The 26,539-nt window shown below is 48.9% G+C and overlaps 13 protein-coding genes across 13 annotated transcripts; 9 read left to right on the top strand and 4 right to left on the bottom strand.

The window, feature by feature from the left end:
• The first annotated feature begins 1,552 nt into the window (after window positions 1-1,552).
• On the top strand, window positions 1,553-2,678 carry BJX67DRAFT_31408 (uncharacterized protein). The gene has a single exon (XM_071027201.1). It carries the CDS (start codon window positions 1,822-1,824, stop codon window positions 2,443-2,445), a length of 624 nt encoding a protein of 207 aa, XP_070887990.1. The 5' UTR covers window positions 1,553-1,821; the 3' UTR covers window positions 2,446-2,678.
• Window positions 2,679-2,911: 233 nt separating this feature from the next.
• On the bottom strand, window positions 2,912-3,289 carry BJX67DRAFT_379499 (uncharacterized protein; the record flags this gene model as incomplete). Its single annotated transcript, XM_071032582.1, has 1 exon — window positions 2,912-3,289. The coding sequence occupies one exon, from the start codon at window positions 3,287-3,289 to the stop codon at window positions 2,912-2,914; it is 378 nt and encodes a 125-aa protein (XP_070887991.1).
• Window positions 3,290-6,808: 3,519 nt separating this feature from the next.
• On the bottom strand, window positions 6,809-8,350 carry BJX67DRAFT_379500 (potassium channel family protein; the record flags this gene model as incomplete). The annotated part of the gene is made up of 3 exons (XM_071032584.1): window positions 6,809-7,997; window positions 8,062-8,220; window positions 8,304-8,350. The coding sequence occupies 3 exons, from the start codon at window positions 8,348-8,350 to the stop codon at window positions 6,809-6,811; spliced, it is 1,395 nt and encodes a 464-aa protein (XP_070887992.1).
• Window positions 8,351-8,698: 348 nt separating this feature from the next.
• On the top strand, window positions 8,699-9,629 carry BJX67DRAFT_348495 (class I SAM-dependent methyltransferase). The gene has a single exon (XM_071028661.1). It carries the CDS (start codon window positions 8,716-8,718, stop codon window positions 9,529-9,531), a length of 816 nt encoding a protein of 271 aa, XP_070887993.1. The 5' UTR covers window positions 8,699-8,715; the 3' UTR covers window positions 9,532-9,629.
• Window positions 9,630-9,981: 352 nt separating this feature from the next.
• BJX67DRAFT_348497 (RING finger protein) lies at window positions 9,982-10,838 on the top strand. The gene is made up of 3 exons (XM_071028662.1): window positions 9,982-10,191; window positions 10,269-10,445; window positions 10,537-10,838. Exons 1-3 carry the CDS (start codon window positions 10,052-10,054, stop codon window positions 10,754-10,756), a joined length of 537 nt encoding a protein of 178 aa, XP_070887994.1. The 5' UTR covers window positions 9,982-10,051; the 3' UTR covers window positions 10,757-10,838.
• Window positions 10,839-10,861: 23 nt separating this feature from the next.
• Window positions 10,862-11,743, bottom strand: BJX67DRAFT_348504 (uncharacterized protein). Its single transcript, XM_071028663.1, has 3 exons — window positions 11,722-11,743; window positions 11,572-11,665; window positions 10,862-11,411 (listed from the first exon to the last, which is right to left on the bottom strand). The coding sequence occupies exon 3, from the start codon at window positions 11,398-11,400 to the stop codon at window positions 11,242-11,244; it is 159 nt and encodes a 52-aa protein (XP_070887995.1). The 5' UTR covers window positions 11,401-11,411; window positions 11,572-11,665; window positions 11,722-11,743; the 3' UTR covers window positions 10,862-11,241.
• Window positions 11,572-12,368, bottom strand: BJX67DRAFT_348508 (resistance to Congo red protein; the record flags this gene model as incomplete). The annotated part of the gene is made up of 1 exon (XM_071028664.1): window positions 11,572-12,368. A coding segment is annotated over exon 1 (436 nt), but the record flags the coding sequence as incomplete, so codon positions are not given.
• Window positions 12,369-12,999, top strand: BJX67DRAFT_348510 (uncharacterized protein). The gene has a single exon (XM_071028665.1). The coding sequence runs from the start codon at window positions 12,503-12,505 to the stop codon at window positions 12,749-12,751; it is 249 nt and encodes an 82-aa protein (XP_070887997.1). The 5' UTR covers window positions 12,369-12,502; the 3' UTR covers window positions 12,752-12,999.
• BJX67DRAFT_348512 (uncharacterized protein) lies at window positions 12,880-13,267 on the top strand. The gene is made up of 2 exons (XM_071028666.1): window positions 12,880-12,914; window positions 12,969-13,267. Exon 2 carries the CDS (start codon window positions 13,083-13,085, stop codon window positions 13,236-13,238), a length of 156 nt encoding a protein of 51 aa, XP_070887998.1. The 5' UTR covers window positions 12,880-12,914; window positions 12,969-13,082; the 3' UTR covers window positions 13,239-13,267.
• Window positions 13,268-13,330: 63 nt separating this feature from the next.
• BJX67DRAFT_371014 (acylglycerol lipase) lies at window positions 13,331-14,297 on the top strand (the record flags this gene model as incomplete). The annotated part of the gene is made up of 2 exons (XM_071031008.1): window positions 13,331-13,405; window positions 13,473-14,297. 2 exons carry the CDS (start codon window positions 13,331-13,333, stop codon window positions 14,295-14,297), a joined length of 900 nt encoding a protein of 299 aa, XP_070887999.1.
• A 1,103-nt stretch (window positions 14,298-15,400) lies between these two features.
• On the top strand, window positions 15,401-16,221 carry BJX67DRAFT_348514 (uncharacterized protein). Its single transcript, XM_071028667.1, has one exon. It carries the CDS (start codon window positions 15,562-15,564, stop codon window positions 16,192-16,194), a length of 633 nt encoding a protein of 210 aa, XP_070888000.1. The 5' UTR covers window positions 15,401-15,561; the 3' UTR covers window positions 16,195-16,221.
• Window positions 16,222-17,228: 1,007 nt separating this feature from the next.
• Window positions 17,229-21,351, top strand: BJX67DRAFT_31576 (E1-E2 ATPase-domain-containing protein). The gene is made up of 2 exons (XM_071027231.1): window positions 17,229-17,320; window positions 17,384-21,351. Exon 2 carries the CDS (start codon window positions 17,483-17,485, stop codon window positions 21,035-21,037), a length of 3,555 nt encoding a protein of 1,184 aa, XP_070888001.1. The 5' UTR covers window positions 17,229-17,320; window positions 17,384-17,482; the 3' UTR covers window positions 21,038-21,351.
• A 1,638-nt stretch (window positions 21,352-22,989) lies between these two features.
• On the top strand, window positions 22,990-26,363 carry BJX67DRAFT_31543 (multicopper oxidase-domain-containing protein). The gene is made up of 9 exons (XM_071027226.1): window positions 22,990-23,343; window positions 23,398-23,529; window positions 23,647-23,699; window positions 23,759-24,637; window positions 24,703-24,846; window positions 24,912-25,265; window positions 25,345-25,514; window positions 25,570-25,630; window positions 25,714-26,363. The coding sequence occupies exons 1-9, from the start codon at window positions 23,226-23,228 to the stop codon at window positions 25,876-25,878; spliced, it is 2,076 nt and encodes a 691-aa protein (XP_070888002.1). The 5' UTR covers window positions 22,990-23,225; the 3' UTR covers window positions 25,879-26,363.
• Window positions 26,364-26,539: the final 176 nt, after the last annotated feature.

Genomic DNA, 26,539 nt, shown 5'->3' on the forward strand with positions numbered 1-26,539 from the left:
AGCAAGGCTAACTGCAAGGTACACAGGAATCAGGTCACGTGATGCTTATTATAGGAATAAAATATTTCTGGGTAATATAATTGCTTTATACACTACAAGACAGTATCATGAGAACCAAGTATACTGGAACCCACCCCAAAGAGTAACTAGTGTTCCTTGGCATCAGCACTACTAGCCAGGAGAGGATTCTAGGCCTAGCACTAGTTTGAAACCAAGTGTACAAGGAGTAGATCTAAGATGCCAACATGTGATTCGCGTTCCTGATACCATTGATGATACTTTCAAGGTTTATTGGGTATAGGACTGGCCGAGTTATCCAGCAGAGGAGGATAAGAAGCAGGAAATATATACTACTTGTATTAATATTAATATTAAATCTCATGTAGGTACCAAGAATAACATAATTCCTGACCAAGCTGTCCACCCTATTGATTTCAGTCACGCTTTTAGAACTTGAATCGATTCTCACGCTAATATAGATTAAAATTAGGTAACTAAAGGTACAGGACATCTAGTTCTTTTATAGCCCTAAATATTACTAGTAAAATTAAACAGGTGTGATATAGATTATACTACCACCGCGTGGATACTTTTGATGTATACCTCTGTAGAGGGCTTTATATCCAGTTCCCCTAGATATTAACTATCTGCTAACTAGAAATAGGCAGCATGTTCAATGATTGTTCCCGTGATGCTGTATCCAGTGGTTCGCCATTACTCGCAGCTGGTGATAAAGGGTTACTATCTCTTGGGAGCAACTGGGCTGGCAGCGAGAACAGACTCCAATCGCAGGATATGCTATGGGATCGTGGTAGTGTTGGCAATGGTAAGTCCGCGAACGCAGACCGCCGCAACATTGTATTTGTAATAACAGGACCTGTGAATTCCCTCATCTGGTTAGTTTGGCCACTTCTGGTTTAGCGCCTCCAATACCTTGTCACTTAACCTCTGCCTTTGCTCGCCCGAACATAAAGACCCAACCTCGCCCTGCTTCCTTCACTTCTCCCATCTTTCCTCCCTCCATCCCCTCTATCTTGCACTCATCGCGGCCCCCCTGCAATTTCGCCTTTTCAATCGGACTTCTCGTACGCCCCACCCGGCCCTTTTCCCTTCTCGGTCACGAACGGCCACTTGCGCTGCTGTTGCCTCCATCTTCAGCTATTTGGAATCGGGATGATGTGGCCTCTCGACGCAAGTGGCGCCGTGAAGAGGTTCGCCGGTCTTGGGGCGAGCATGTTCTGAGTGGTGCGGTGTCATTTACTGTTTCACTGAGTGTTTACTGAATGAAGTCCGCTCGTTCTAGCAGTTCCCCAATTGCTCCCTCTCTGTCTATTTCCGTCGATAGCCGCCTGCCTAATGTCTTCGACTGATGCTTACCACCCTGCCCGTGTCCGCCATGGTGTTTTGTTCTTGTCACCGGCTGCCTTGCATCTGCCGTGGTCTTGATCTCTGCCTAGTGCTGTCGCGGCTTAGTTGCCTTGTTGGCTGCTGCGTCCTGTTGCAACTACCCAATGGCAGATATACCTCACTGATCCTCTCGGGCCCGTGCTGAGCAGTCACTGCCGATCTTGACCTGAGAATCCTGTTTGGACTGGAGGACTGCCAAGCGCCAAAACCATCGATCCCGCAATCCCCGGCTAAGCAGATCCCAACAACGGAAGATATTGCTGAGGGCCTTGCCAGCCAGACGCCGGGCACGAGTTTCTTGCTTTCTATGTGCAGATCCACCCCCTTTGGGTCTAGCCGATATGATGCCAAGGACACGATCTCCTGCGCTCGAAAACCATTTGCGCACTCTGCTGTAACACCGCAGGCTCTGCAATGCAACCTCAGATGTGGCCGAACGATGCGTGCGCAGTCGAGCCCTTGGCACCCGATCCTCGCCATCGTCAGTCTCGCCTGGCGCTCTTCCGCTACAAATGGGTCATTCGAAGCACACGTAAGGGTGTCACATCGGCCGCAGCTTCCCCAGTTTTCAGACGATGCTTCACCCGCGGTTTAATGATGGCCTGCGATTGCATAATGCGCATCGAGACCGGGTTGACGACTATGGTGGATCTGGACACAGGGCCTGCTTGTGATGTTGGTGGAAATTGTTACCGGTTGATATCCATCCCTTTGTTATTAACCTGGCGCGGTCCTGTGTCTTGGATGCAATGGCTTGGAACGGGACCGGTTGGAATCTTAGACGCTCAACATGTGGTTCCTGTCGGTCCGCTAGAGGGGCCCGCCGTCGCAAGAAAGTTTCATTTCCTACCGTTCGTGCTCAATTCTCGGCCCTTCGCGTTGAATCACGGCTATAGCTGCTGTCCTGACTATCTGCACTATCACACTGCGTCTCAACGCGTGCGAATATGGACGTCGCCTCTATATCGAGATACATCTCGAAACATGATGCAGATATCTCATACGACTCTGGCCAGCCCAGCTCCAGTACTGACCTAATTGATGGGCAACGCCCTACTGCGAGAAAATGCCTGTTATTTCCCCACAGAAGAAAATCTTCTCATTGCTAGAGCTCAGAAGAATTGGTCAGAGGTGAGGAGACGGTTTGCACAGAAATTCCGCGGCAGAAGCAAGGGGGCCATACAACCTGTGTTCTGGAGCACGACTCTTAAGAAACAGCGGCAATCTCTACTAGAAGCCACATAGAAAATGCTATCTGTCTGCTGGTGAAGCTCAAGTCGCGCGTGGCTTGTACCTGGTCAGAGTATAGTATCCACGACAAAGCGGTATAAGGATGCTTCAATTTTCGCGAAAGAGCCCAGGGTGGGACGATGTGTGCTCTGTAGTGCAGTGTGCAAGATGGTCCGGCCGGACTAGAGAAGCCTTTTCATAACAAGAATAAAGCACAAGTCTCTTTCTGTTTCAACCAGGCGTCAACTACCCTGAAGCCTGAGTGAGGGCTCGCTCAGTCCTTAAACTCCCCTTGTGTGAGGCTATGAAGCTTGTCCAAGCTGTCTCGAAACCATGACCTCGTGACCACATCGCACGGATTTCCTGCACGGCGCATCTTCGAAAATTCTGCAAGATACTTGCTCTGGATTTCTATATACCCGGGAAACGTTGGTGAATCTTCATAGGCCGGTTGTTGTGCGAGTATAATCGGATCGTCGTTGCTCAGCGGGATAAAGTTGACCGGTCTGTACGCTTGACGAACCCTCTCGACACCAATCTCGAGGACAGCCAGGTCCACTAGAATTGCTCGTTCCGCTCCCATACGATAACCTTGAAGAGGGACCGTTGCAAGGACCACATCTTCTAGGCCTTTCTCCCAAATATCATTCATTGGGTTGGATTAATGTTTGATGCAATAGATCCGTACAGTCTTCACAAATTAGAATGCGTATGAACCCCGCAAGAGAGTCTCTTACAAGCACGCTGAAAAGAAGTCTGATTTGTGTGTCTGGTATTGGCAATGTTCAGTAATGAATGTCAGAGAAAGCAATGGATGGCTGTCTTTGAGGTGTAGGTTTCTTTTGGAGCTCCCAAATTTTCTGCCGAGCGAGAGTGTGATGGCTTTATAGTTTACAATACAACTCTGATAGTTGGTAAACGATGGCTTCTAGCTACACTTCACATGCCGGTTGTTCATTGCCAACCTTTGCACGTCACTCTGACCCAGACCCTGCCGCTTCTAGAGGTCCATTTGCTCTCGATCTATCCCATACTCTTGAAGATGCGCTCCACTGCATAAACTTGTTTTGAGAGTCCTTCGGCATGAGACGACCTCATTTCCATAGCTGCTGTAGCGTAATACGGGCCACTGGAAGGCGGTGCCCTTGTGAACCGAATGAGGCTGTGATAGCTGGATTCTGGGATATAACGGAGATTGTCCTGGCTGAGGGTATTGGTCGTGCGATTATGAACACTAGTTATCGCATAAGTTGTTGCTGTAGTTTCACTATGTGTAACGAGTACCTCTCAGAAGAGTTTTGAGACGAAACTTGAGCAGATGCATTCCGCGTTTGTGTGGAGTCCATGGCTTCTTTGATGCTTTGATCCTGATTATCTAGGACCCAAATGAAACTAGGTCTTTATGGCCTTTATATACACAGAACAGAGTCGGTCCACAGAGTCAGTCCCATGTGAGGTACATCTAATTTCAAGTAGCGCACTTGAATTGCCTACATAGCACCCCTTAACTTGTGAAGCTTAGGTAGCCAATTTCTTGATATTCCGAACGGTGCAGCTATTCCTTTCCCAACTTTCGGCCACGTCAATTAAAGTTCGACTGCTCGGGAACCAAAACGGAGGGTTATTTCGTTGCCCATTTCTCCTTGCCGTTTTTCACTGGCCACGCAATACGAAGCATGTTCTCTTTCTTGATTCGCTTCATTTTCCACAGCAAGTCCCAAGGCACCAATTCTTTCGCTTGACAGATCTTTATGCGTAACCAGAAGTGGTCTCGTATACACCTCGGTTCTCCATCAATCCACGATCCACAGTGAACGACGCCACCATGCCTATTATAGTATTTGACCAAAAACAGTATATCCGGACTGTCAACCGTGTTGTGATTGTACATCAGCCCCCCAAAGTGCTGAAACTCTTTCACCTGGGCCAACAGAGCGATATTCAAAAGCACTGGCTATGGAAATGCGGTTAGGTGAGAACGTGAGAGCAGAGCGCGATTTAATGGAGACTTACTCGAAGCTGAATTGTCCGACCACTCTCTAGAGTCATGGCAATGAGATCTTTCTTAAAAGTAGATATTGCCATTTCGGGAACTAATGCTCCTCGCGTCCAAGTCAACGGTCTCCCTCGGACAGGGAGATGAACGTGTGGAGGTATAATGGGAAGCACCAGTATTCCCGAATCTGAGGTGCACCTTGAGTGCGAAGATTGTTCTTTGAGGCCTGTTTAACGTAACCATGCGAGTAAGATGATGGTATCGACTATGCGTCTGGAAGACGAACTCACCTGCAATTCGGCAAGTACCCAGTTTCGACGCTGTTTGCTTTGAACTTTCGAAGTCTCATGTAGAGTTGGAATCGTCCAGTTTATATACCGCGGGTTCCCTGGGCGCATATGTGCTGGTAAGGTCTGGGATGGCTTCACCCGGATTCTCATAGGTACTTCGTTCTTCTTCCCCGCCCCAAAAGGAAGTGTCATTATTGCCTGAGAAGAAACAGAACTGTATCCAGGTTGGAAGGACCGTCCGCAGAGAGATAAGGTGACGGCCTATGACAACGCTGACAAGCTCACGGTAGAGGATACCGTGAGGCTGGACAGCTTTAGATAAATTCAGAACTATATCGTTGTATAGAGGTTTATAAAAGAAATTCCTCCAGTGGTGTCTATCCCATTTATTATACTTTTTTGGAGCAAACACGACTCACTCATGCTTTCGAAAAACGATCGTATCAAGCAATGGTGAGTGAGAGGCCTTCTTGCTGATATTATTGATCCTCACATGAGGAGGCTCTACCGATCCCGGCCCTATTTCTTCGCGGCCCAGCCGAATCAGCCTTGGCGACATTGTTGAAGTTGAGGATTGATGCTGTGCCCTATTGGCAAGGGATTCCCCAAGGGCAGCTTAGCGAACACACTTTGTTTGTTCGAGACGTGTGCCAGGATCTACAAAGGAGCCGAGACCGGGAAAACACCACGATAGACGACGGGATGCTCTCTGCCAGGGCAGAAACACTGGTGGAATCTCTCAGCTATACAACTCTACTGAAGTTATCTCTCATAACTTGGCATTTTGGTTCATCGAGTGCGTCATCCGAAGACCTCGCTCGTTTCCTCAGGCAGCCCATTCACAATGCAGTTTGGGAAACAATTCATGGGCAATACCAGAGGCTTATGCAAGAAGCCGTCCCAATCGATAAATTTAAAGCCAACCACGACTTTTTGTTGTGTCCTGTCCCGGCGTAGATAGAGTTGACGGTACGGACAGAGATCCCTGTGAGCCCGGAGACCTCCGCGGGGGTCTTACCGGTAGTTTTAAGGCCGATAATCAAGGCGCGAGTGGAGATACTGGTAGGCACCGTGATAAATAGGAGGTTTGAGGGGCCGTAGGAGGGGTTGTAGAAGGAAGATTCAGGGGTACAATAGTAGGTAAAATAACACATTAGCAAAACAGTACTAGTATAATAAATAATACAACTAAATCTCTTGGCAGGCAATGACTTTGAAATGCTCCTCTGTACGTAGTGTGTTATAAAATTGTATTTAGAACCTAGGCTGCAATTACGAATGGTGCCGTGCGGTTGGAGGCAGCCCACCATGACAAGGGAAGTGGCCGGTGACTCCTGGAGCCTCCCGCAATGGTGAGGCAAACATTGCAGGACGGGCGGATAACAAAAGATCGAGCAGCTGACGCACAAGAGCCCGAGTGCACCACTCAGACTCTGCGGTGAGTAGGAAACGTCCAACCATAGCTCCCGACAGCGCAACCGAGGCCCCATGGTGCGATAGACCATGAGCCGCGTGTTGAAATGCGTAAACCCATCTGTTGGAGGCCTCGGTTAGGCGACTAGCCGAGGTCATGTGACCACACAACCTCCCTAGTAGGCCGCCACTCAGTAGCGAGAGAGAATCAAGCGACATTCGTTCCAGCCAACACCATCCCCGTCCTTATGGTGACAGCTGGCATGGTGCCTGTGCTTCGCGACAAGCACAAATTAGTGTAAAACTGTGACCGCGCAGAACAACCTTGCGGATTCATCTCTCCTCGTCGCCTAACTACTCAACCAAGAGCAGTCTCTTCCACCGTTCCTCTGGCTAGGTAATTCTCACCATTCTGCGAGGCAAAATCTGCCCTATTCTCCGCATTACTAAGGAAGGAGACAAGATTTGTTTCTTAGGCACGACAACTCTTGCGATATTTCCCAAGCAGTAGGCGCCTGAGGAATTCTCTGAAATCCGTCCTGTACTCCTGCTCCGGAAGGATAGTGATACCGCCCACGAAGTTGGTTGCGTCGCGTATGGCCTTGATTAAGGTATCGGTCGCGTCAGAGATCATCACCGTCGTAGCGGGCAAGGCCAGTGTTGACCAGAAGACAAAAAATGATTTGCCAGAATTAGAAAGGAGGGAAACGTCTCCATAACCGACTGTTGTTAAGCTGATAAAGCAGAAGTAAAAAGACGTAAAATATGTCCACTCGTGATAAGGCTTCTCGCAGCTTTCGAAAATCCCTGCAGCAACAAGCCACAGCACCAGCCAGACAGTGGTGGAGGTGCCCATCGCAAGCCATCGTTGTCTCCGAGCTGTCTTTTTTTCCTGTAGTTGACGAATCGTGCTGTATTCATACTGCCCCTGCGCATACCCGGTCTGATTGGTGTCGCTGGCTGTCAAGGAAGGTAATCCTAGCTCCTGGTCACCGGAAACGGGACGTTGTACATAGTTGCCGTTGTGTATGTTTCGACCTCTCTGGAGTATATGTGCTTCAAGTCTTCTTCTGATGAGGTCGAGCATCAGTTCCCGAATCGAGCCGATCACCAGACCAAGGCTGATAACGCCAATAAGCGTGTATGGGACCAAAAGCGCCCTACCTAAAGTGGTCTTCGGGGCGAAATCGCCAAATCCAACAGTAAATAGTGTCACGTCGGCGAAGTAGACGGCGTCGAGGAACGACCACCCTTCAATCGTCGCAAATACCAAGGCGCCTACCAGCAGGTATATGAGGAACATAATAGTCTGGAGCATGAGCGTCCTTTGACTGGCAGTCAGTTCGAAGTCCCTGGAGTAGCGCCTAGTTTGTGCACCCCAAAACGTGACTACCATCACGGAAGCACAAATAAAGTACAGAACAGCAGCGTAGATGCCGTAGTAGAATGCCTGGGACCAGATGTATTGGCTTGATGGCTGTAGCTGCAAGGGACCAGACCCTGTGGCAGCTAAAGCTACCCAGCAAATAGATGATATGTACCAGCCGACTATGGTTGCTGGCTGAGAAATGTTAAATCGGATTCGCCTGGCCATGTTAAGCAGAAGGAAAACGTTAGCCACAACGGCAATGGCTAACTGGGACGCATTGATGGCAATATGCCTGTTTCCGTTCCAGTTGCACAATTAGCATAGGTCAAATGGATCTACTAGATGCGATTACTAACCACTTCGGGTCCTTGATGAAGGGAGCTGAGGTAATTTGTGTCCCCGGCAGCAGATGCTGGCGGCATCCAGAAGCAAGAGCACAAATGCTAAACGCAGATGCAACAGGACCCAGGGTGCCAGCAATCATAGGGAACGCCGTGGACGCGAACCACCACCGACTAAGTCCCCATTAGCTGCCTCCGTTCACTGATATCCTGTCCGTCCCAACATATTTAGGAGGCGAGGTTGTTCTCGAGCATACCTTGAATTGTCACTTTCAATATGAGTCGGGAAACCTGTCGGAGACATGGTTCAAGCTGTAGGCGGTCTAACTATGTTCGCCTCTGGATCGACAACATCGCCTGACGCCCGCTGATCAACCGTTCATAATAAACGCTTCGTTTGAAGGCCAGGGAGTGGCCGAAGTGCTGGCTTCGCTGGCTTCGTCAGGGTTTGGACATCAACGCTTCGCGCTTCGCTATAGCTGGTAGTTTCCAACCCTGAAGGTTGTTAGCAAACTGTGATGACTCAATAGCAAGTACTGGTCCACCAAAAGCCGCTCGTCAAAATGCGTCATAGACTTTTCCCACCAATTAATAATCCTCCTGGTAAAAGACTACTTCACCTTTTAAAGTTGTTCTTTGATAAAATTTTGCTTCGGCGTATCTATCTCCATGGGCCTATACAGTATCCTCCTGATCCCGGTTAACTACTTAGCCCCATGCGCTCTGCTCTTGATCACATTTGCTCTTGGCCTCCTAACGTCCCTGTGGCATATGTGCCGCAATCCGAGACAAGTCCTATGGGTACACCAGTGGCGGACGTCTTTCTTAGGTGCTACACAGCCTATGCTGTTTGCGCTCAGTGACAGGATGTTGAAGCGTGTTAAACAGGACTTACTGAAGCACGCTGCTGGCATTGTCCTCGAGGTTGGTGGTGGAAGGGGTCATTCACTGAAGTACTACGATCGCACGAAAATTCAGAGAATTTGGGTGGTGGAGCCAGACGAGACTAGTGTCCTAGCTTTGAAGCGCGAAATCCATCGGCTGGACATGGACAGCATCTGTGGAGTTCTCAAATGCAGGATTGAGGATGCAGACGTGATACATAACGGCATAGCCACGGAGTCTATTGACACAGTAGTCTGTATCCAGACACTCTGCACAGTCCCAAACCCTCGTCTGGCAATATCTTTCCTGTATTCTCTCTTGAAACCGGGCAGCGGACAGTTAATCTTCCTTGAACATGTGGCGTCTACACATGTCCTCACGAGGGCTGTCCAAGATATCTATACCAGAGGAATTTGGCGATTCGTCATGGGCGGATGCGAGTTGAATCGAGACACAGCAAAATGGTGCGTGGACGGCGGCGGCACAAGCAGGCGTTACGAGGTATGGTCTGGCGTTGAAATCGATGCAATCCCAGGAGACTGGACCAATATCTTCCCACATGTAAAGGGTATTTTGGTCAAGAGCCTAGGACCCGCCTGAACACAAACTTTGGAAGTACTCCTCAGAAGCGACGAGGTTCTGTGAGCTCTACAATCTTCAGAACGACTTAGGTTTATAATCCAGAGACCATGATATTGAATTTTGTAGCTCGATAGATGTTAACTGTCAGAAAATGTAGGAGTTGGAGCTAAATAGTTGACGCATGATAGAGCTGTCTAGGCTAGCCCATTTGGCGCTCTGTTCAGATTTGCTCCCCTGTAAAAACAATTCTTTTTTCTCCACATTAAGATCGACCAACGGGATCCGTTTTCCAGTCCCATTGCATGATGTGGCGGGGAGGACCAAGTCTTCCAAGCAGCAGGTCTATGACGTCATGACCTGACCTGATCTGACCTGTTCAGAGTAGCAATGTGCTGCGCGGGCGTGTCGTGCGGCTCGTTGCGCGTGAGATATATCTGCTGCTTGCCTTAAGATGACTGTGTAATTATACGCTTATTCACAGGCTGTTCTTTGCACCTGCTGAATTCCAAGGAGGATTTTAACGCAAGCGATAGATAAGATGGTTGGCAATCCCGCTTTTGGCAATCCCCCTTTCCGCGCCAACGCGACTCAAGTGGGGCAGTGGAGCACCAAATCAACGGTGGTAGTCGCGTCAGTTGGGGGAGGGTTGATTCTCCTTGTGGGATTGATTTTCTTGTGGTGGGTGTTCGATATACCTTTCTTCTTTCTTGCCTTGCCCTACACCAAAAGTGAAGCGCTAATGGATTAGCGGTTAGGCTTTGTTCTTATAACTTGCATCGCAAAAAAGCCCAAGTCAGAGCGAAGAAGGCCGACGAAGCAGAGATTCTCCGCACTTTAGAATCCGTTTCGACGAAACAGACTCTGAAGCAATGGTTGCCGACAGTCAGAGAAGAACTGCAAGTTTCGGAACGTATAGATACTCGAATCATATGGTATGTTTCTCTCTTACTGGCGGATCGCTTAACGTCCTTCTTCTCTACCCTTGGAACGATATCTATGCGTATTGATAATTGCACCTAATAGTTGCGGAATTAGTTCGATATGCCTTGATCTAATCAATCCGGACGACACTATACACGCACTCAAGTGCTATCACGTCTTTCACGATTTCTGTCTCGAAAAGTGGGTTTTAGCTTCTCATTCCACCTGTCCTCTATGTCAGCAGCAATTCTATCTGTCGCTGGAGGTCGTCCGCACTGAACAACTGGGAAACAGCTATGGTCATGATCGTCACATTGTTTGAAATATAAATACAAAATACACGGTTCCAATCCCCTTTCCTTGAATAAAACTGACCGCAATTTAAATTGATATATCTGTTGAACTCCGTGCCTTAGGCCATTAGCATCTCGAATGGACAAAAAGCATCTGTATGGAATTAGTTTGTCGCCCAGTCGAGACATCTTGTTGGTCAGAACTGCGTAAGGAGCACTGTTACATACGTGGAAACGCCTCTCGCATAGGTGCCAGTTCTCCTAGGCATTTTGCATGAAGTCGACTGCTTCGCCGGCGACAGAATTGGTACAATTATGGCAAGTCATGCCTTAGCGAAAGGACAGTAAGCGTCAACTCGCCAATTCTTCATGCCTTTTTCTAGCTTGCGATATCATCAAATATCTAGAACAAGACGTTGCTTTGCACCCAGCAGCAATCAAGGACTGTCTCCTACGAATGCCCTAAACAGATTCTGCAACCGGAGTTCATCCAAGCTCTAGACGTGACTGTCTCCTAAGTTCCTTTCAAAACCCACTCCCGCCCTACCAACACACCTACTTTCCTCCCCCGGGACAAGGACGACACCAAGTATCGGCATAGGCACATCACGGTCACGAGGAAGATAATATTGCCTGTTCCATTGATCGACCCTGCCATTATGTCTAAGGCCATATCCTGGCTATCTTTGACAATCACCGAAATCGAAGTTAGTGTCTGCTCACTTTTTCTTCCCCTCCCGGCCCCGCGTTGACAAGACATTGTGCTGGCTTCCAGGGATGTGGGAACATTGCAGGATCTAGACGAATATAGTGGTATAAAAAAGAACAGTGAGATAGGACATACATTGGGAACACGCGTGAAATCAACGAAATACAGTACCCCTATTTCACCCTTCAGTCCGCGACACAATGACCGGAATCTCTCTTAGAATACCTCCCTAGACTTGCACTCCGTTAGTTGCGGCAACAAAGAAAGACGTTCCTCTTTTCTCACCATGTGGAATCATTATTTTATCCCCCCAACCTTCAGGAAGTACTGTTTGAGGTTCCCTACCCCAGACTCTTCTGCAACTGAGGTGAGAGTGATCAGCCACCACGACTGGTATCGAAGGGCTGCTTCGGTCGCGCTTTTGCCCGTTAACCAGCCAGTACCGTAGTGCGGACGAAGACCAACACGGCTTCGACGACGAGCGCTGATACAACTAGCAATAACGTTAAAGCTCTCAATCTCTCTGGAGGTTGGGCCACCTGCCAGGATAATACCAATGATTATAAACTCGGCTAGTGACCATGCCTTTCGGGAAGACTTCACAAACAGACCACAGTGGGTGAGGGGAAATAGAAAGGCTATGTAAGAACAGTCGGTTCCAATGGGGAAGCTGAGGGAGACAGCTTTTATTAACCGCTTTTCTGCGGAGTTAGTTCTCCCGAGAAATTGACGAAGCATGCAATGATGCTTCCATGCGCTGACTGTTTGACGTTTTGAGTTAGCTGCAGATGAAGGTGCTCTGGTAAAGCAATTGTGTAGTTTATAATGTAGCCTCCTGAACCGCGACCGATCCTGATGAACTCCTAATGAGAATTTGAGAATACGTGATCTTGCCCAGTCTGTGTTGCGAAAAATGATGTGCGGACCTTTGATGTTCCGGATGTCGGTTCCAAACGTCCTGCGTCTGACATCAACTTCAGGGGCCGCGTTCTAGACCCAGTCAAGTGACTTCCCCAGATGATTTTTTTGTGATCAGGCCACCGATGTATCATGATTTGTGGCCAAAATGAGGGTGCTCAGTGTTAGACAAAAAGACCATGGTTGTCTTTCGATGATGTTCCTGGTGGTGCTGGGTGTAATGCAGCGGATATTTACAGCAAACTGGTTAGACGGAGCAAGCATGAAGTTAAGAGGGCACATTTACCCGGCCATTCTTCTGGTCCTGTTGAGTTTTGACCGGCCTTGTCAAGCAAGTTCTCGTCGAAGCAAGTACTCGATCCTCGATTTATCGCTACCGCTTAACTATTACCCTTAGTTAACAGTCTTCGTAGAAAAATTTGACTGTACTTTAGCGCTTACAGTAATGGTCTGGTGAGGTTATCTCCCTTAGGTTACGGGGATGACTATCCACAGTCTGTGCACAATTCCCTGAGGAGATATCATGAGTGGTCTTACAGAATGTACACGGGGCTCTTCCGGTACTGGTCATGATTTTGGAGAGACTAAGAGGATTGCCTAATTTATCGACTTAGACCTACTGGAATCGCCCATTCTCAATCAGGCTACTCACACTGATTGTAGTCTTGACATTGTTGGTTGCATATCATTGGTCGGTCTGTGGATTAGCACCCCCAAGGAAGGTAATCATGTCTCTCCTGGCTGCACCCGAAGGACGAGATTGGAATGGATGGCTCGGAGGAATCGAGCTCTACGGGGAAATATCAGTCAACGTGGTGACTAGGAAATCGATGACGTCGATTTCCTTTTTACCAGTAACCCAGATGTGGGTGAGGCGTATATAACCCCTCACTTGAATCGTCGATCGTTCTCGTGCTTTTCTGTCATAAGGCAAGGGCACGATTGACTTAGCCGCTCTAGGCCTGTGCTAACGATTATGGCCGAAATCAAGATTACTGAGGGAGAGTTTCGCGTCCCGGACGGAACGCTTCTCTATCAGAAAACGTGGGCTGTGAGTTTCTAGTTTCCTGAGCTCATCCTAGTTATGTAATAGAGGGGTTGTTAATCTTGCAATACAGCCTTATAGTACACCAGTGGCAAAACTGGTGCTCTTCCACGGGTTTAGCGACCACATTGACAACTACCATGACTTTTTTATGAGGCTTGCGCCGCGCGGGATCCTGTGTACGGGAATAGACCAGCGTGGTTGGGGTCGATCCGTCCATTCTAAAGCTGATCGGGGGAACACAGGCCCAACTACCCTTATTTTGGCCGACTACGCTTCGTTTATCGAGGCGCAACTGACGGCCTATCCTAGTCAACTCGTCTTCGTGATGGGCCATTCGATGGGGGGTGGTTTGGTCGCAACGCTGGCATCTACACAAAGGTACAAGCAACTCATGTCAACGCTCGGAGGCATCATGCTATACGCTCCGTACATAGCGCTGGTCCCCGACCAGGAGCCGAGACACGCCACTGTTTTTCTGGGTCGGTTACTAGGCAAGCTACTGCCGCGCTATCAATTGACACAGGAGATAAAAGTTGAAACGCTGGTTCGAGATCCAGCGGTGCAGCATAGCATTAAAAACGATCCTTTAAATCACGACACGGGTACCTTGGAGATGTTCGTGGACATGCTTGACCGTGCTGCCCAATTGTCGTCGGGTAGGCTGGCGCTCAAGGACGGCATCAAGTCGGTCTACGTGGCACATGGGACGGGCGACAAATGCACCAGCTACGACGCCAGTAAACGCTGGTTTGACGCTCAGACTGGACATGTGCTGGACAAGCGCTATAGAACTTATTCCGAGTGGGGTCACATACTGCACCTCGATCTGCCGGAGAGCCGCCAGGTATTTGCTGACGACTGTGCAGCCTGGATTCTGGAGAGGTCGAATGCGTAGATCAGCAAGTTAATTGTTTTGGTGGAGCCGCAACTGCGCATCACCTCAGAAACACGGTCCATCTGATATTTAAAAGATCATTCAGATTCTGTCAAGGATCGATCTTAATATACACGGAAATTGTTGCATGAAAAATCTCTTGGCTGGTAGTTTAGGGTGTGATCCTAGAACTCCTGTCATGTGAGGAAATTGTGATGGCGATCGACCAGCCCCCAGTGTTCCTTGGCGTGACGTCTCGACGTGTTCTCAGCAGAAGTTCTTTTAAAATGTATGAAAGAATTTCGAGAATCCTGATCTGCAAATCGAATAAGTTGTGGATAATCGTGGTAACGAGATATTAAAACACCTCGCCACGGGAAGTGCGGCGTAGAGAGGCATGTCCAAGTTGTCTACGAATGAGGAATAGGATACAGATCAAACGCGCTCGGGAGTTTGAGTGAATAATGCAGCGGCTTCGAGTAAGGCATCTATACAACAGAACCATGGGAATGCATTGACTGGGAATTTACTGGGCTGCGCAGGTGATCCGGCAGAGAAGCCAAGACATATCTAGTCACCTCCATGCGCCACAACCATTTCGCCCCACCCTGGGCCGCAGCCTAAACGAAGAGAAATTGCCGTACTTGACCAGATGTTTGTTTGAGCGCGGCTCTTATATTGGAGATCGGATCTAATGGACACGCCAGCAGAATTAATTAATTAAACGGGTCCCGTCAACACAACCGTCACTCCTAGATGCAGGTACTCGGCGAAGAATGGTCGTAAAGTCCCTGCTAAGCACTACGGAATTTCTTAGCTGGAGGGTAGCCACGAGCTACAGCATACGGACTGGTCATTGTAGAGTGCCTATGCAGCCAGGTTGCCACTGCAGTCGAAATGATTTTCCATTACTTCCTGGACCACTCACATCAGATATTAGAACATTCTTTATGCATGACAATGGTTTCAAATCCAGCTAATATACTTTTGGTACTCGTCTTGCCACAGAGCTACGTTGAACATGCTCCTGAACATGCTCCTAGCTTCTAATTAAAATCGGCGCAGCAGCTCTCGAAGCATGTTTAGCCATTTTTCTTTTTCGTAAAGCTCAACAGTATATATCTCGATTCCGTCACTCCTCCCTACCACCAGGTTGTCCACGCTAGGGCGCGAAAATCCTGCCGCAACTGATGCCGTGCTCCTCTAGTGCCCAGCTACCTTGGTAATCGCCTTATCTCCTCGAAGTCCAACTGGCTAAACTAATAATAACGCACTCAATTCAACGATGGGCACAGAGGTCCTGCGCCAGGCAGTGACCGAACCTTCCAGCACGTCAAATTCCGAGTTGGCAATATCGGTTCCCCAGCTTCGCAATGAAAAGATTATCGCAACAGGAAGCGGCATCACCGTCGGTATTGCGCTCATGGAGCCAGTCCTCTTCCTGGGTGGCTTCAACCACTGTGACCCCAGCAGCAGAAAAGCCACAATTTTGCGTGGTCAATTACATATAAAGGCCTTCAAATGTGTGGGAATTAAGAAGGTCTCGATTTGTTTCCGCGGCCGTGCCCAGACGGACTGGCCAGATGGTAATTTCCCCTTAAACCCTAAGGTATTCGAGGGGAGTGTTCCGTCGCGACAACTAAGGCAACTAACGTCTCCAGGACTCACTTTACCCGAGGCCGAAATTAGCAACGGACCAAGATATTCTGGCCGTTTGAAGCGCATACACCACTCCGGTGTCGTATGTGGATCATTGAGGGCAAACCAAAGTCAGAAGATAATGAAACATATGTCATTCTCGCTATTCCGATTGAGGGGCTCATTGCAACTAGTTATCTACATCTTTTTAACATCCGTTGTGTCCAATACGGCCAAGTTTCTTTTAACTTGTGAAGTGGCCATGAATAGAGTTGCATAAGCGCACCGTAGTCCCCGGGATAAAAGCAATTCCAAAGAAACCATGAAGTCACATAGGGTCTATCAAGCCTTTCTCAGGAAGAGTAAGAGCAATCATTCTTCCGAGATATAGCAATCTCGTATTACAGATTCTGACGATGTTAAAGGGTCGGAATGACTGAATCCCACATGCTTGAGCGAGTATCAAGTGCAGATGCTGATCTCCACTTTTGCTCAAGCATCTCCAGATGCAATCCGTCACAGGATAGGCCACAATTTTCCTTCCACATCATGCTATCTCCAGATCCCAAGCGACTCTTCGTCCCCTGATGCAATCCATCGTAGGACAGATCACAGTTTCCCTCTATCCAGTCTATCCCAAGCAACTCAGCTTCTCCAGAACCCATCCGTCATAGGATACGCCGCACTTACCCCAGGCCTGCGCCCAGTTCTTTCTTGCGACACTCCACGGGATCCTTGAATAGCTTGAATGGAGGGAAACAATGGCCCTTTCTACGATGAGATCGATATCGGTTGGAGGAGGCAGACCTGCCTGGGATAGCTCGGAGTGGCCCAACATTGTTGCCTTGTTGCCTGGCTTCCACGTGGATATGCAACTCGCTCTGTCATTTATGAATGAATATCCTTGAATAAGAGTACTAAGCAGTAGTGGTTTCAAAACCGTTCGGTCTAATGGTTTGGAAGCCGTTAGGACTACGGAAATTCATTCAAGGTTCCAGAACCATTTCTTCCAAAAGACCCGAAATAGCTCCCATAGAGTACATGTGGAATGCAAGGGTAAGTGTTAATTTGAAATTTCTGAAGCCAACCACCTACATTCACCGCCTCCTTTTTATAGACTGACCGCCCTCTAGTCCATACATTTGAACGGCGATCCCAGTATTTGAGGGCAGAATAACAGGCGGTCCTAATTATGCCTCAGTCAGACTTCTGGAGAGCCAATAACTATACTCTGTATTGGCGTTCTTCTCTGCAAGGCAAGACGGTCAAGAGCTCTCTCAAGTTAGTCTTTTCTTCCTGTCCTGCCTTGGCCGCATAAATAACTCACCTTCCTCTTAACGGCTTCGAATCAGCACCTTGTCAACTCCAGTGGCGAACCCTAGGACGATGCGCGATTTGTGCGTTAGATACATATACAGTTAACTGGAACGTTCGAATCGATCGATCAAAACCGGCGTTGCTGTACGTACCAAGGCTCATCAATGTATATATATAAGCTCACCATTCTCCACTGCGGATCGGACGTCCCACGTTACATTTAATGTTTCGCCGTTGTCTGTCCACGAGCAATGGGCCCGCGAGATAACCCGTTACCGCCTCAGTCGAGGCTGACCGTCATTTTGGTCAACAACTTGCACTGCCCATCTTGCACGACAAACGTCGAAGAGACTCTTTCAGCTCTCCAGCCACCTCCATTTTCCATTTCGACATCTATCATTCGTCACGAGATCGAAGTCGTGCACCCAGTTACGCTCAGTACCGGTCGCATCGTGCGTGCTCTCGAGGATGTCGCCTTTGAAGTTGACAGTGTTATACCCGATGCCGGCGAGAGTGACATGGAGGACAACGCTGCAGAGCGTTCAAGCAGAAGCTCGCGTAGTAGCAAGGCTCCGGCTCCGTCCAAACTACACATCTCAAAATGCGATGCATGTCGTGCGCAGTTCGATGTGTTATCGGCGACCTCGTCCTCTGCTGTAAGGGAGGGACTAGTCGCCAGGGAGAGAGAGCATCTTGGCCCACGCGACCGTCAGAAGAAAGAAGATTCTCTCGTGTCGGTTGTGGACGACCACCTCATCGACTCTCGGGTTCGAGTGACACTGTCCGTCAGTGGAATATCATGCAGCTCCTGTGTGAGCAAGATAACCAGAGTCTTGCAAAGTCGACCGTGGGTACAATCGGCCGACGTGAATCTCTTGACAAGCATGGCTGTTGTCACGCTAATCGATAAGTCGCATGTGGACGAGCTGCTTAAGACGGTCAGGGAAACAGGTTATTTCCCGGAGCTGATTGAGTGTCACGAGGCCCGACACCAACCGCCATCGGATCGATCTGGACTGGAAGATAGGTGGCGAGCCTCGTATGTCATACAAGGCATGACCTGTAGCTCCTGCGTCGGGAAGGTGACCGACGCGCTGAAGCAACACGAGTGGATTACCACCGTTAACGTGAACCTTCTCTCTGCCAATGCAACCGTGGAGCTCCTAGGGAAAGATCATTTGGACGAAATTCCTGGCATCATCAACAGGCTAGGTTACACGGCCATCCTCAGCGATGTTGAGAAAGCAACCCATTCCAGTCAGCCCAGCTCGAAACGGTCGATGACCATCCACGTGAAAGGGATGCATTGTTCACAGTGCCCACAGCGGATTCTCGATGCCCTTACAATCTACTCCGACCAGTTGGAAGTGACAGCGCCTCCTAGCATGGCAGACCCTAAGGTTACCGTGAGCTATCTGCCACTCTCGCCAAAATTCACCATCCGACATATCATGCGCACGATTGCTAATATCGATAATGCCTTTACTGTTTCTGTCTACCACCCTCCGAGCCTTGAGGAACGTTCTCAGGCGATGCATCGTCGACATCAATGGCAAATCGCTCGCCGGTTGATTTTGGCTGTGATAGTTGCTATTCCGACTTTCATCATCGGGGTGGTGTACATGTCCTTGGTCACTCATAATAATCCAGGTCGGATGTACCTTGAACAGCCTATGTGGTCGGGTGGAGCCTCACGTTCAGAGTGGGCACTCTTTATCATGTCGACTCCTGTGTATTTCTTCGCCGCGGACATTTTTCACCGCCGCATGCTCTTTGAGCTCAAGGCGCTCTGGCGACCCGGCAGCAAAACACCTATATTGCGCAGATTCTATCGCTTCGGAAGCATGGATATGCTGATGTCACTGGGCACTAGCATCGCCTACTTCTCCTCTATCGCTATTCTGGCCATCAATGCCTCACAGCCACCCGGTAGCCCGAAGGCTTCTACTGTCTCGTACTTTGAGGCGGTCGTCTTTTTGACTATGTTCCTCCTGATCGGCCGGGTGCTCGAGGCCTATAGCAAGGCTAAAGCAGGAGATGCAGTTAGACTTCTGGGCAAGCTTCGCCCGACAGAGGCCACACTGGTGGAACCGATTGAGGCCGGTAGCCCCCCGTTCTCCCTGAAGCCTAATACAGTTCCAATCGACCAACTAGAGTTTGGAGACATCGTGCGGGTGGCGAGCGGAGCATCACCTCCATATGACGGACTGGTAGTCGAGGGAGAGTCGCAATTTGATGAGTCGAGTCTGACTGGGGAATCGAAACCGGTCTCCAAGTCCATTGGAGATGAAGTCTTTTCGGGAACTGTCAATCAGGCAAACCCGGTCTTGGTCCGTGTCACCCGTCTTTTAGGCGATTCGATGCTCGATCAGATCATCAACGCTGTTCGCCAGGGGCAAATCCGTCGAGCGCCAATCGAGCGCACGGCCGACTTGATTACCAGTTTCTTTGTCCCGGTCGTGACTCTGATCACGGTGTTAGACTGGCTGATTTGGTTGGGCCTTGGTGTCTCTGGCCGGTTGCCCGACTCCTGGAAGGGCGACACTCCGGGAGACTGGGGTTTCTGGTCGTTGCAGTTTGCTATTGCGGTATTTGTTATCGCATGCCCATGTGGTATCGGTCTCGCTGCGCCGACGGCCCTTTTTGTCGGTGGTGGTCTCGCGGCTCGGCATGGAATTCTCGTCAAGGGTGGGGGCGAAGCCTTCCAAGAGGCCAGCCAGCTTGACTGCGTCATTTTCGATAAAACCGGCACTATTACGGAGGGTGGCGAGCCATCTATTACTGACCATGAGATCATTGACAACACGGACGCCGATCAGCTTTGGGGCGCCATGAAGGAGCTCGAACAGAACAGCAGTCACCCGATTGCTAGGGCGGTGGTGTCTTTTGCCACATCTTATGAAGCACCCGTCCTCCAAGCACTCAAGGTGGAAGAAATACCTGGAAAGGGTATGAAAGGCTCATTCGGCTCTCTCTATCCGGACTCATTTGTTCTGGAAGTCATTGTGGGCAATGAGGTCTTGATGCAAGATCATGGAATCATAATCCCCTCAACCGGCGCTGAAAAATTGACAGCTTGGAAGCACCAGGCCAAGACTGTGGTTTTAGTAGCGCAGAGGATTCTCCCCGAACAATCCACCACCGAAGCAGTTCCATGGAAGCTCTCCGTCATGCTGGCAGTGGCCGACGCCATCCGGACCGAGGCTAAGGGGACCGTTCAGGCTATACAAGATCGACACATTGCGGTGTGGATGATATCAGGAGACAATCCGACGACCGCATATGCGGTGGGCACTATGGTGGGAATCCCGGAAGGGAACATCATCGCCGGCGTTCTACCGGAACAAAAAGCGGAAAAGATTCATTATCTCCAGAAAACTCTGCAGAAGAAATCAGGCTCCGGCCGGGCACTTGTCGCGATGGTTGGCGACGGGATAAATGATTCACCCGCGCTCACCGCGGCCGACGTTGGCATTGCCATCGGGTCGGGGTCGGACATTGCGATCTCGGCCGCAGAGTTTGTCCTCGTGTCTTCTCGCCTTTCCTCTCTTCTTACGCTCATTGATCTCAGCCGCGTCGTTTTCCGCAGGATCAAGTTCAACTTCGCTTGGGCTCTGGTTTACAATTGCGTTTCCATTCCTGTCGCTGCGGGAGTGCTTTACCCGATTGTCAGCAATGGCAGCCATATTCGTTTGGATCCAGTCTGGGCCAGCCTCGCGATGGCATTGAGTAGTGTCAGTGTCGTATCCAGCAGTCTTTTGATGAAGACTCGGCTGCCAATAGTCGGTTTCAGATCAAACGATTGAACTGTTCGGAAACCAGACTTTTATTTTCGTTTCGCGCTTTCTTTTCCTTTTTCCTTTTTTTTTGGCTCATTGGCTAGCTTGATCAGGGTTTGACATGTTGAACAAAGCGAAATGAGAAGTCCGGCCCACAACATTCCCAGGTGGTGGCACTGGATTTGGAGCGAGAGGAAGCGCTCTTAGAACTCCAGGGTTCTACAATCCGAATGGATGACATCCAAAGCCATAGCGTGGCTCCTAAATGACTTACGTGTATATGAGATTCTCAGAAAGTATTTGTCTTGTACAAGCGACGAGTCCCTGACAGTAGTAAATCCCTCAATCAGTTTCGATCAGTGCCCTTCCATGAAAATGCCCTGAACGTGAAACAAATGGAATAAAATGGCAGCAGGAGCACATATCGGAATCAATGACGCCGGATTGACAGAATAGGCATGCTGACAGAGGTCATGGTTGAGGCATTAATTGATTGCCTTATCCAGGAGACATCAACAGCAACTTCATCGACTAGTCTGTACCACGATAATGGAAACATCTCCTAAAATACCTCCCTCTTGGATAGGAGACATTGTCAAAATGTACTCCTCACTGTTGAGGTTTCTCACGTCAAACTGCTTGTAGGTCCGGGACCATGGACCCTTCCAATACAACGACGCTATTCGACCGTCGTTATCGTGGTATAAATCCAAATAGCCCTCCACTCCCACTTTGTATGTTGCGCTGCCACAGAAAGATATTGTTCTTTTCTCATCGTGTGGGATCACTATTTTGTCCACGTCTTCCGGGCACAAAAGCTTAGGCGTCTCGCTTCTTTCGTACGGCTGACCACTTCTCGCGAGTAAAGTTAGTGTAATGTAAGTTTCTGAATGGTGTTATCTTTTAAATACTAGATTATGACGGTGTTCTTGACGATGATGTTGCCCCTTGGAAGATCGTTTTGGACGCTTATGGAAAGACGCTGCGTGACACAATGTTCCATCTCGAGGATTCGGATTAATACTCCCAGGGGAGTAGAGCGTAGAATGTATTTGCCAAAATAGAAATTCGCAACAGATAAAAGGGTTTAATTCCCAGGGATGAGGAAGAAGAATTAATATATCCGCCTTTCGCCACTTAGCACGTTAGGTTTCTAAGCCGTCTCTGCCTACTGCATTACGACTTAAGATACCAATATCTGGAACTTCAGAGACCAGGCTCACCTTTTGATGATTCAAAGGTGGGACCACTTGGTCCTTTGAGCGCGTTCGCGTCCACATTCTTGTATGCGCGATTAGTGCGTAAAATTACGTCATAGGTCTGGTTCACATATTGCGAAGAGTGAACGGATTTGGTTCGCGAGTAATTTCGAAGAGCGAAGCGCATTTTCTCTACGCATCAAACGGTCTTTGTTTTATTGAATTTGGCTTGGAGCTCACTGCAGCAGCACTCTGGTAGTGAGCTACATCAATGTGCCTTCTACGGGTCACATGTATTGTGGTTCCCTTAAGAAGGTCAATTTTATCACGGTTCTTGAGGCGGACGACGACAGATATATGGCGGTTTAAGAATTCTGTCAGGAAATCAACGTGCCCTTGTTATCGAGCTACTGCTGCACTTGTCGATCCGGAGGACTCACTACCTTGTTCTGACTAGTTGATTCGATCAGTGCGGTTCCAATCGACTCGGCTGTCGAAGTCTCATATCGGCCTCTTGGCTTCCTTCAGTGTACAGTTTCGCCATACGACTGCGCTTCTAGATGGGACACGTTTGTTACTGAAATAAATCGAGGGGTAGCAAGCTTCGCACGCGAAAGATGACTGGCCCGCTACGCCACACTCCACGCATCGTGGATTGGTACCCACGACACCTGGTTGTTCCAATTCACGATAATCATCCCAGAAACGGGAATTAGAATTAAGTTCGGGGATTCAATTTCCCTTTTCCAATTCGCTGATGACGGCAGCAATTACAAATGTGAGGAGGTCATTGGCTAGTGCACTTTTCAGTTTGTGCCGGTTATTGCTTTGGAACTCTTCACCGAAAAGCACCGCGGGGGGCAGTGCTGCATGTGGGCGCTAAAATACGCAAAAACACCTCGTGTACTGGCAGTTCCAAGGAGCTGCCGAAGAGAGGATCATAGACATAAACAAGGGCGGCGGGATTACTATGGTTTCTGCAGCTCTACACATCCCCCTCTTATTTTTCTTCGAAGATGTACGTCCGCCATACGTCCTGCGCACTTTGGCTCGCATTTGCGTACTTCGTGTCTCTATCAAACGCTGTGCTTCGCAGATACAACTTGACCGTCCATAGTGATGTTAGAGCTCCAGGTACAGCAACCTTCTACAGCGAGATATGGACCTTCACAGCTAATTCCTAGAAAGATGGCTTCAGCCGCGAGGTCTATCTTATCAATGGCCAGCTGCCAGGGCCACTAATCGAGGCGGACGAGGGCGACACTCTGGAAATCTTTGTCAAGAATGATCTCCCTGTCGATACCTCTCTTCACTGGCACGGTCAGTAAAGGTTGCCGTTTGAATTACAGGCTGCTCTCCCTCTCTCTTTCTTCCCCTTTTCCCTTTTAGAAATATTTTGAGAGAGGAAATTCATGTTCACTGATAGTACTATGACAGGAATCTTGCAGCGGGGAAGTCCAGATATGGACGGAGTGCCTGGTGTCACGCAGGTCAGTTCCTAAAATTTGATGGCAATTTGCACCTTGGTTTTTCTCATTCTAGGCTACAGTATCCCATACCTCCCGGCGGTAACTTTACCTACAGATTCTCGGTCAAAGAGCAGTACGGCTTTTTCTGGTATCATTCCCACGTCAAAGCATATTACAACGACGGCATAAGAGGGCCACTTTTGATACGGTCTTCCCCCTCAAGATTGCGACCTTTTGAAAAGCTTGCTCGTAGCCCTCACGAGCGTGATATGCTTCTGCAGGCCGAGAGGGACGCCACATCTGTTCTTTTGGATGATTGGACACATGAACTTTCGGACACTATTTACGCTCGATACTTTGAGACAGGCGCTTTCCCATTCTGCGTCGACAGCATCCTTGCCAATGGTTTCGGGAGAGTTGAGTGTCTACCAGTGTATATGCTTCAGTCAGGACCTGGAATGGGACAAGGAGATATGAACCAGACTTCCTCATCAACGATGTCGATGCCAATGGCAAAGCGAATGGAACCGGACATGACCATGGATGCATCAGCCACTTCTTCCCAGATGTCAACAGATGCAATTGCTACAGATACGACCATGGACATGACAATGTCTAGCACCTCCATGTCTGGAACGCCAACGTCAAGCAGTGGAATGTCGATGTCAGACACAATGACAATGCCGGGCATGCCACCGTCCATGACTTCATTGAGTCCCCGCGGTTGTATGCCGCCGATGATGTTTAGGCAAGGTTACAACGCCAGTTCACTCCCACCTGAAACCTGCACTAATACTTCTTCGCCCTTGCTCACTATCCCTGCGAACCACATGCGTGGTTGGCTAGCGCTGAATCTAGTCAACTCTGGTGCAGTTAGCAAGTTACATGTCTCTCTGGATGCACACTCAATGTTTGTCTATGCTGCCGACGGATCGTACGTGGAAATGCAGGAGGTGAAAGTGAGCATGCCTTTGAAAATCATCCGTTATAGCCCTCAACCTGGGCTCACCATACGTCATCTTAGGTCCTGGAAATAGAGATCGGCCAACGGTACTCAGTGATGATTCGACTTGATCAGAAACCGGCGGATTACTATCTTAGATTCGCATCCTACCCTAATGGCGACATGCAACAAGTGCTTGAAGGGAAAGCTATTGTGTCCTATAACGTAAGACGACTGGCACAGCCGCGACTATATCATACCCGTGCTGACTTTCCGTTTTCTTTTTGCAGATGGGCATGATGAGCAGCAAAGCTGCAATGAACATGACGGTCGATCCCTCAACCGTCTGGATGTTGACTAATGGATCAGCCAAGCCTGATACCAGCATACTTCATCCTCACCTGCTTTCTCCCTTTGCACCCAATAGCCCTCCCTCAGGACCAGCGGACCAGACATACGTTTCCACAATTAACCAGACCGGCATTGTGACATGGGTCGTGAATGACGCGTCATACTCTGAGCCGAAAATACCAATCATCCAGGGCAATGTATCAGACGGTTGGCAGGCGAATACGACCATCCATGTGCCGCCTAACTCAACGATTGACATTATTATGAAGATTGCAAATGATTCGATGGATACGGTGAGTCAGTTACATCAGTGATTCGAACATTCTTGTAGATGTGGACAGCCGAAGCTAATGGGAGATAAACTAACCGCAGATGGGCCATCCCATGCACCTGCACGGCCATAATTTCTGGGTGCTTGGGTCCGGTACCGGCCCTTTCGCGTATGATTCCGCGACAGACGCCCCAGAATCCCTAATAAATCTCCGAAATCCTCCCTACCGTGACACAACTAATCTTCCTCCGTCAGGATGGGCGGTGATCCGGTAAATCACCTGAATATGCTGCTGGCCAGGCTATAGCTTACATTTTTTAAAAAAGATATGTTACGGATAACCCCGGAGCGTGGATCTTTCACTGCCATATCCAGTGGCACATGGTGGTAAGTACAATTGCTAGACCGGCGTATCCTCAATAATCCCAATAATCTTGGTTTTGCTAACATCATTCTTCAACTTTGGGTAGAGCGGCATGGCAATCGTCCTTGTTGAAGGGCAAGATCAAATTCCTGCCCTGATTGATCAGTCTAATGATGGTACCACTACGACTACATCAGCGGCGCCAATGCGCCGTATCAACTATCGCCACACCGCTTTGACTGCTGCGGCTGCCAGTCTCATGATGTCGTGATGAGTACGGACTATTTGATGCAGTTGAGCGGTGCGAGAATCGGCCAGTCAACTCCAAGCACTACTGTATCTATCTACATTTCATTTAATATCGGTTGTTTCCAATCCTACCAAGTTTCTTTTAAACCATGAAGTGAAAGAAATAGGGTCGTCATAGAAATCATGGCCCTGCATACAATGGGCTCCTTCCGACGATAGAGTGAAAGTAATGGGAAATCATGACCCGGCGTGGGATGAGCTCCATCTGGTAAGAGAATGAAAGAGAAGGGAAATTGTGGCCGTGTGACAAACTATCATGGCCCGGCGTGAGATGGGCTCCTGGCGAGAGTCAAAGCAAAGGGAAAACCATGCAATAGCGTAAAGAGAACATGCTGGATATAAGCTGTTATAAATCCCTGTAGGTAACGCGGGGACATATAAATATATATAGTATTCTTTTCATCCTTTCTAATTTATGTTGCAAGATTCTTGCCCTTTACATGACGATGGCACTCTGTCATTTATGAATAAATCTACTAGATGAAAACAATCTGCATAAATATGGCACTATAATAAGCAAGATGCTGAGGATAGTAATTTAGAGGACGTATGTTATCATTAATGGAAGGAGGAAGGAGGAAAATGGCACAAACGCACACGCGAAGTCTTAAACGTGCGGATTA

Source organism: Aspergillus lucknowensis (genome assembly GCF_044049455.1).
Source record: "Aspergillus lucknowensis strain CBS 449.75 chromosome Unknown BJX67scaffold_11, whole genome shotgun sequence".
Classification (NCBI taxonomy): domain Eukaryota; kingdom Fungi; phylum Ascomycota; class Eurotiomycetes; order Eurotiales; family Aspergillaceae; genus Aspergillus; species Aspergillus lucknowensis.

Excerpts from the sequence above, each read along its gene's own strand:
- BJX67DRAFT_348495 (XM_071028661.1), top strand. The coding sequence starts at position 8,716 with ATGGGCCTATACAGTATCCTCCTGATCCCGGTTAACTACTTAGCCCCA.
- BJX67DRAFT_31576 (XM_071027231.1), top strand. The coding sequence starts at position 17,483 with ATGGGCCCGCGAGATAACCCGTTACCGCCTCAGTCGAGGCTGACCGTC.
- BJX67DRAFT_348514 (XM_071028667.1), top strand. The coding sequence starts at position 15,562 with ATGGGCACAGAGGTCCTGCGCCAGGCAGTGACCGAACCTTCCAGCACG.
- BJX67DRAFT_348510 (XM_071028665.1), top strand. The coding sequence starts at position 12,503 with ATGAGGGTGCTCAGTGTTAGACAAAAAGACCATGGTTGTCTTTCGATG.
- BJX67DRAFT_348504 (XM_071028663.1), bottom strand. The coding sequence starts at position 11,400 with ATGGCCTTAGACATAATGGCAGGGTCGATCAATGGAACAGGCAATATT.
- BJX67DRAFT_31543 (XM_071027226.1), top strand. The coding sequence starts at position 23,226 with ATGTACGTCCGCCATACGTCCTGCGCACTTTGGCTCGCATTTGCGTAC. Across the intron at positions 24,638-24,702 it reads TGGAAATGCAGGAGGTGAAA|GTCCTGGAAATAGAGATCGG; the intron begins GTGAGCATGCCT and ends ACGTCATCTTAG. Across the intron at positions 24,847-24,911 it reads AAGCTATTGTGTCCTATAAC|ATGGGCATGATGAGCAGCAA; the intron begins GTAAGACGACTG and ends TTCTTTTTGCAG.
- BJX67DRAFT_31408 (XM_071027201.1), top strand. The coding sequence starts at position 1,822 with ATGCAACCTCAGATGTGGCCGAACGATGCGTGCGCAGTCGAGCCCTTG.
- BJX67DRAFT_348497 (XM_071028662.1), top strand. The coding sequence starts at position 10,052 with ATGGTTGGCAATCCCGCTTTTGGCAATCCCCCTTTCCGCGCCAACGCG. Across the intron at positions 10,192-10,268 it reads GTGGGATTGATTTTCTTGTG|GCTTTGTTCTTATAACTTGC; the intron begins GTGGGTGTTCGA and ends ATTAGCGGTTAG. Across the intron at positions 10,446-10,536 it reads ATAGATACTCGAATCATATG|TTGCGGAATTAGTTCGATAT; the intron begins GTATGTTTCTCT and ends TGCACCTAATAG.
- BJX67DRAFT_348512 (XM_071028666.1), top strand. The coding sequence starts at position 13,083 with ATGTCTCTCCTGGCTGCACCCGAAGGACGAGATTGGAATGGATGGCTC.